General features: G+C 49.3%; 1 protein-coding gene across 1 annotated transcript in view; it reads right to left on the minus strand.

The window, feature by feature from the left end:
- AIPL1 (aryl hydrocarbon receptor interacting protein like 1) overlaps positions 1-2330 on the minus strand; it is a 10301-nt gene extending 7971 nt beyond the window's left edge. Inside the window, 2 exon segments of the mRNA XM_023518697.1 lie at positions 1441-1620; positions 2194-2330. Of these exon segments, the coding sequence (XP_023374465.1) occupies positions 1441-1620; positions 2194-2289 (276 nt within the window). The 5' untranslated portion in view covers positions 2290-2330.
- Between the last annotated feature and the right edge of the window lie 5476 nt (positions 2331-7806).

A 7806-nucleotide genomic window follows, 5' to 3' on the forward strand; every position in this document is an offset into this window, starting at 1 on the left:
CAAAGCAGAAGAGTCTGGATTCCCTCTAAACCTAACTCTCAATATATCAAAAATATGAGGATCAGAGGGATAATTACACGGCAAAGCAACCAGCGAACTCAGAATGTGGGCCTTCTACAGGACAAAATCCACATCAAAGACAAAAAGAGGGAGGGAAGCTCATAGATAAGAAGAGGCTTGAAAGGGGCCCAGTGGCTGACACCTGTAATCCCAGCACTCTGGGAGGCCAAAACAGGTAAATCGCTTGAACTCAGGAGTTAGAGACCAGCCTGAGCAAGAGTGAGACCCCATCTCTACTGAAAATGGAAAAACTAGCTAGGCATTATGGCTGGCACCTGTAGCCTCCACTACTTTGGAGGCTGAGGCAAGAGGCTCACTTGAGCCCAAAAGTTCGAGGTTGCTGTGAACTATGATGCCACAGCACTCCACCCAGGGCAACAGAGTGAGATTCTGTCTCAAAAGAAAAAAGAGAAGAAGATTGGGAAGCTGAGGCAAGAGAATCATCTAGGCCCAGGAGTTGGAGGTTGCTGTGAGCTGTGTGACACCATGGCACTCTATGGAGGGCGATAAAATGAGACTTTGTCTCTACAAAAAGAAAAAGAAAAGAAGCAGCTTGAGAAACAGAACAACAGAGCACCATGCATGGACTTTGCATCCTGACTTAAGCAAACCAACTTTATTCATTTATAAAGAATAAATGAAGAGACAGCCAGAGAAATTTTAATAGTGACTGGATGTTAAACTGATTTTAGGAATTCTTGGGGTTTTAAAAATATTTCATAATGATACTCTGGCAATGGTTATGTTTCTTAAATATCCTCATATTTGAGAGATACAGAGTTTGGTATCACAAAGGAAATGATGTGGTGTGTGGAATGTGCAGGACAAGGAGGCATGCAGGTGGGGGAAGGTGAGACAAGACTGGCTGTGCAGGGTTGGACAGGGCTGGCACTGGGTGGTGGGTGTTTGGAAGTTCATTATACTTTCTGTCCACTTGGAAGTTTTCATAAGAGATGTTTGTCCAAAGATCAGTGAGTTTCACCATTTCTACCTGGGCCACAGAATGAGGAATGTAATTTAGAAGAGTAATTTATAGGAGTGCCATAAATAGGAAAACATTTTTTTGCTATGTGGGGCAGAGGGCAGAAAAGTAACCAGTGGCTGAAAGTCCCCAGGATCTGATCACACTGTATAAAAAGTGAGGCGTGTGAAGTGGGCCGGCTCCCTCAACCTTCCAGGCAGAGCCCCGGTTGTCACTTCATGCCTGTTCTTTCTGCTGTGCCCATCTTCCTCGTTACAGCGGCAGGGAATGAGGATGCAGAATCTGCTTTGCAGAACTTCATTTTAACACCAGCTTTCCCAAAACACAGCAGCCCTACAAAGCGGGCAGGTGCGCCCCTAGACACAGACCTGGGGAACAGCCCAGCACGGCCTACTTACGATGGAGTCACACCAGAACTCGGCCACCTCGCCCAGCCGCATGGACGTCAGCAGAATCTCCCAGACCTCGAGCTTGAACATGTTTCCGATGACAATGTGCATGGGGTGGCCCACCTGCTTGCTGTCATCTATCACCGTCCGCTCCTCGTCACATTTCGTGGTGCGGAAATGGAAGGTCACCTGGTCGCCAAGAGAGTAGACTCTGGTCTAGTCACACCTTCCAAGGTGCAGCAGGGGGCATCCCACTGTCACGCACCCCCAGAGCTGTCTTCATAGCTCTCACAAACCCGATTACATGCCTCAGGCCCCCACAGCACCCCCACTCTATGCTTCCCCAGGGAGGAGGAGCCCACACCCTCCCAGGGACCCCATTCCCACCCTCCATAGCTCTCCAAGACCAAGCTTTGGAGCCACAGATGATACATCTACCAGTCCAGAGAAAACCAGCAGACATCTGTGGACAAATACCAAGACCCCTAAGAGCCCTTCATTCTCACTAAACATCTAGGGCTCCAGAAAATTCCCCAAACCCTCTCCCCTCAGCCCATGCTAAAGTTTAACCTGCAAAGTACCAGAAATGCCCTGTGAAGGGGAACCACCTCAGAGGTACCTGGATGCCTGGGTTGACAATTCCAGGAAGGGCCCACCTGGCTATTTTTGGGCAGAATTGGAGGCTGTTTACAGTGCCCTGGGGCACTGCTGGGATGTGGGAGGCTGCCACAGTGTCTCTATCCAGCCAGGGGACCCACTTACTCGGGATCCAGTGATGAAGCTTGGGATCTCCCCCCTGCCCCCGTGAAGAATGGTCTTCTTGACCCCTTCCACGTTCAGGAGCAGAGCAGCGTCCATGGCTGTGGGTGGAAGGAGACGTGCAGCCCAGGCTGAGATAATCACGCCTGGAGTGGAGAGCACTTAGGCGGCTGAGACGCGTGAGGATTTGCCCTGCGCACAGAGGCCTGGATGAAGGCTGGACAGTGGGGGTGGGGGAGGTGGCCCAGGCTCGCCCAGGACGCTCTGGCCTCTCCGGCCAGCCTGGCCTGCTGCCCGACCCACCTCTCTGCTCAGGGAGATGCGAGACCCTGCCTGCCGCCACCGTCATTGTGCCCGGCTTTGGTTTTGTTCCTCCACATAAAGACAGAAAGTCCCCTGAGCTTTCTTAAAGACGTTAAGGGAGAGGAAGGTGAGCAGCAGAGAGACCTGGAGGCCCCCAAAGGGGAAAGGAGAGGAAGCCCAAAGCCCACTTCGCCCTGCTTGGTCCTGGGGTGCCATTCTGGTCCACACTCCAGCCACCTTCCCTCTTTCCCGGTCTCCTCCTCCCCTCCCCAAGATCTACCCTCCGGAGGCTGTGAGATGGTGGCCAGAGGGGAGAGGGGGCAGGTTCCTGGCTTAGGAGAGAAGTAAGACAGGGGACAAAGGGCAGTGGATGTGGGGAAAGTTGAGGTGCCCTCCCCAGCTCCGTCCCTGGCTCCCCTGAAAGACTTGGTTGTGGGCAGTGGGGCTCTCCCCTTGCCCTGTCCTCTGGCAACAAGGCAGAGCTTATTTGGAGAAGCATCAGGGACCCTTTTCAGGGCTGAGAAAATAAACATGAAGACTCGGTGTTTGGTGCCACCTCGTGGCCAGCTCTAGTTCCTACGCCTCCGCTTCCCAGCCTTAAAGGTGGCCAATTCTGCAACTGAAAACCATTCTCCTCTGCCGCCAGGCTCACTGTTAAACAGAGAAGGGACACGGGACCCTGCTACAGGGAGAGATCAGAGCGCGGGACTAGGAGCCAGCCCCAGCTGAATTCAAAGGGCTAATCCCCGTCTTATTCACTGACCTTATGGCCTTGGGTGTCTCCTGTCTTCCTTTAAGTCCATGTTCCCTAACGAAATGGGAAATCAATCTCTCCTGACTCCCTCTCCTGGGATGTTGAGAGGCCTGGAGCAGTGAGTGGGGCTTGAAATCCAGCAGCCCTGAAAGTCTCGCCCCCTGTTAGGAGCCGTTGGGGTAGACGAGACCAAACCTGGGCCACTGGTCCCAGCCTAGAAACCCAGACTGCCCCCACCCCAGGAAGCCCTTCCTGAGCGCTCCAAATCTGAGGGCCGGTCTCCATCCTCCCGCTCTTCTCTTCCTCCTTTTCTCCAGCCACACAGCAACCTAGAAGGGTCTGCATGCAGAAGGTAAAATGGATACTTAGTAAAACGTCAAAGGAAAATAAAAACGTCTAGGGAAGGCGGCAGATCACACCACAGTTGGTGAGTGGCTGCTTCTGGGATCCCGGAAAAGTTCACCCTTGATCTGGGTGAGGGTTACATGAATGTTTGCTTTATAAGCACAATAAGTCCTCATTTAATGTAATCAATAGATTCTTAGAAACTGTGATTTATTTTTTTTTCATCTCAGTCTTAAAATTATTTCTTCAAAGATACAGAAACTGATTTAAAATGGAAGGATACAGCTTGGCGCCTGTGGCTCAAGTGGTTAAGGCGCCAGCCACATACACCTAAGGTGGCAGGTTTGAATCCATCCCTGCAGCGCCAAAACAGCAATGACGGCTGCAACCAAAAAAATAGCCAGACGTTGTGGTGGGCGTCTGTGGTCCCAGCTACTTGGGAGACTGAGGCAGGAGACTCACTTCAGCCCAGGAGTTGGAGGTTGCTGTGAGCTGTGATGCCACAGCACTCTATCCAGGGGACAGCTTGAGGCTCTGTCTCAAAAAAATAAAATGGAAGGATATGCAGCAGGTGCTCAGATAAGGTCGATGAGAAAAAAATTGGTTTCCTGATACATCATTTCACTTAAAGTCAGTTTTCAAGAACCTGTTGGTGGCATTAAGTGAGGACCTACTGGATTCATTATACTACACATTATGTTTTAGGCATTTTACTATCAGTAATATAATTCACAATGGGAGAAAATTATCTATGTCTCTTTCCACTCTTTTTAAAACTCTCCCACCATTCCCACTGCTTCTCATGATCTGAAAGCTATTTAAGAGGCAGGACTGATAGATTTTGCCCACAGTTGGTCCGGGAAGGTGGGGGGGCACAAAGGAAAGGGGGTGTTGATGATCCTGATGCAGCATTGGGGGTGGGGTTGGTTTCACTGCTGGGAAGAGTAAAGGACCAAGGACTCAGGCCACAGCCTCCAGACTAATCCCCTGGCACCCTCTTGGCCCCTATCTTAGTTCTCTTTCTTTGCTATAACAGGACTGGGTAATTTATACGCTATTGGGTCTGGAGGCAGGGAAGTCCAGTTGCATGGCACAGGCCTCTGGTGAGAGCCTCTCACTGCATCATCACGTGGGGAAGGGCCAGAGTGCACCAGCTCAGATCTCTCTTCCTCTTCTTTTAAAGCCACCATTCTCATCATGTGGACCCCACTCCAATATCTGATATTCCTATCTCATCCTAATTATCTCCCAAAAGCCTCACCTGCAAATGCCAACAACATATGAATTTGGGGATTAAGTTTCCAACACAGGAAATTTGGGGGACACATTCAGCCCCCAAACCAATTTCCTCATGGACTTTATAAAAATGTGACTCTAAAAAAGCACTCCTCTCTTAAAATTTAGCAAACACTTCCCACTGCCTTGAGGGTACACTCTAAATTTCCTTCCCTGGCCTAAAGACCCTGCCTCTTGCCACCCTCAACCCCTGATCTCAGGCCCTGACTCAGCTATGCTTCTTCAAATTTACCTAGCTTTTCTGTAGTCCTAGAACTTAAAGTGCCCCAAACTCCCAACACTGGCCCCCTAGCTCCTCAGCTAAGGGAAGCCTGCTCTGACCTTCAATTCAAGTCCTCCCAACCCCACTCCACCACCTCCCCCCAGCACTTCACATTCATGGCATTAATTGCTCACAATGGCGTGTTCAGTGCTTACTTCTTCCATTAGACCGACAGTTCAGGAAGGCAAGGAAACTGGTGGAAGCTTTGCTGTGGGTCAGAGAGCCCTCCCGCAGAGCAGGTCTGGAGCTTCTCCTCTGTACCCCTCCCAAACAGAGCTGGACCCTCCCCTATGCCCAGGACAAAAACCCCTCAACTTGGAACAAACTGACTGGCTTTCCTCCTTGCCCAGAGCAGGAGCCTCGGCACCTGCCACCTCCCCAGGAGCCGGCTTCCCTTGAGTAGGGCCTCCTTCCCACCCTCGAGCCACACCACCTCATGCAAGGCAAATGGAAAAGGCTTCTCATTCAGAAGAAAATGTTTCTTCTAAAAAAAAAAAAAAAACAGAAAGAAAGAAAATGTTTCTTCCTCCTTTTCCTGTTGCCACGGAGACCATTCTCATTAACCTGGCCGGCCAGTTATCACTCTGAGTGAGGGCAGAGGGTAGAAGCTGAAGGCAGGGAAGGTGTCTTCCTGCATGCATACACGAATTCATTCACTCCAGACCCTTAACGAGGCTGTGGAATCCTAGGTTAAGAATTTGGGGGTTGGAGTCAGACACTAAAGATTTAAGTTCCAGGTCTGACATTCTGTACAGTCTTAGACAGAGATGTTCCACCTGTCTGAATCTCAGCTCTGTCATCTGTAATGGAAATAAAAATAGTACCTACTTCATAGAGTTGCCAGGAGGATTAAGGGAGAAGAAAGAAAGTAAATGCACTTAGCAGAATCCCTAACACATGGTTAGGGATTGAAAAACGCAAACTATTATTATGGACGTCCAGGACTGCGCCAGGTGTTGGAGACAAGGCTCCAATTTGAGAGATTTTGTTGCTAAGAAGTTTGCCTTTGCTGACTCCTTTGCACACTTTCAACTTAGTTTTCTCAGAAACAACGACTCTTTCTTTTCTCTCCTCATATTTCACTGGTAAATGACAGTAATTAAATTCCTTAATTATTTATTATGATAATAAATACAACTGTTGTAAACTGGTTTGGGAACAAACATTTTCAAATTGCAACCCACACCCCATTAGTGACCATTGCACCTGGTGGTTGCAACCGTCAATTTTTTTAAGTGAAATAGAAAAAGAAATCTCAGAGTACATCCTACACAGTCAAGAATTATTTCATGAAACACTGTTTCAGTTCATGTGTGTGTGAGGGTGTGTGTGTGCATGTGTGTAAGTGTGTGCGTCTGCACTGAGTTTCCCACAAGGACTGCTGGTCTCCCTAAACATAACGTTCCTGTACCAAAAAAACCACATACGACAAACATTCGTTGCCTGCTTAATTCACTGTCTAGATTTCAGCTTTAAATAACGTAATTTTTGTATGGTTCTTTGATTAGTTGACTATTGGTTGTTTGACCCATTAATGTGTGTCACTCCTTATACACTAGATTTGAGCTCCATGAGAGTAAGGAACACCTCCATTTGGTTGATCCTTTTGGCCCATTTTTTATCACACTGTTTAATCACTCGCAGGCCCCCAGTGAAATGATTTGGAAAAACATGAGAGAAGAAATGTGGGAGGAGGTGAAGGGCCATGGCCACCAGGGTGACTTCAGCTAGGCTGTCAGGTGCCTGCGGCCCCCAGGAGGAAATGAGACCCAGGAGGTAGTTGGCTGTGTGTCAGCCAAGAGGTCCAGACTGGAGGTAGAGGTGTGAGGGGTGGAGGGGGCACAGAGTGGTGTGGTGGTTAGGGAGTTTGAATTCTTGATCCTGCTATAGGCTCAAGGGTGAAATTTGGGCCCATCATAATTCTCTAGGCCTCAGTTTGTTCATCAAGTTGTAAGCTGCAGTCAGGGTGTCTTAGCCCACTTTCTGTTGCTATATCTCAATACTGCAAACTGCATAATTCATAAAGAATAGAGGTTTATTTAGCTCACAGCCTGGAGGCTGGAAAGTTCAAGAGCATGGAGCTGGCATGTCCTCAGCATCTGGTGAGCCCTTCTGGCTGCATCATAGCGTGGCAGAGGGCAGCACGTGGCAAGAGGGCAAGAGCATATGGGACTCAGCTCTCTTTTTCTGTCTTTTAAAGTTCTGCCAGTCCCATCACGGGGGCCCCACCCTAATGACCTTACCTAGTCCTGCAGTCCCCAATCCCTGGACCACAGACTGCTACAGGTTGGGGGCTTGTTAGGAATCGGGCTGCACAGCAGGAGATGAGTGGCCAGCAGGCAAGCAAAGCCTCATCTGTATTTACAGCTGCTGCCCATCACTCTCATCACAGTCTGAGCTCCGCCTCCTGTCAGATCAGCAACAGCATTAGATTCTCATAGGAACAGGAACCCTCCTGTAAACTGTGCGTGTGAGCGATGTAGGTCGCACCCTCCTTACGAGAATCTAACTCCTGATGATCTGAAGTGGAGCTGAGAACATAAGCAACACACTTCAGGTATCACTGTCTCCCATCACCCCAGATGGGACTGTCTAGTTGCAAGGAAACAAGCTCAGGGCTCCCACTGATTCTGCATTAGGGTGAGTTGTATAATTA

The sequence above is a fragment of the Otolemur garnettii genome, unplaced genomic scaffold, assembly GCF_000181295.1.
Source record: "Otolemur garnettii isolate 467f Iridium unplaced genomic scaffold, OtoGar3 scaffold00145, whole genome shotgun sequence".
NCBI lineage: Eukaryota > Metazoa > Chordata > Mammalia > Primates > Galagidae > Otolemur > Otolemur garnettii.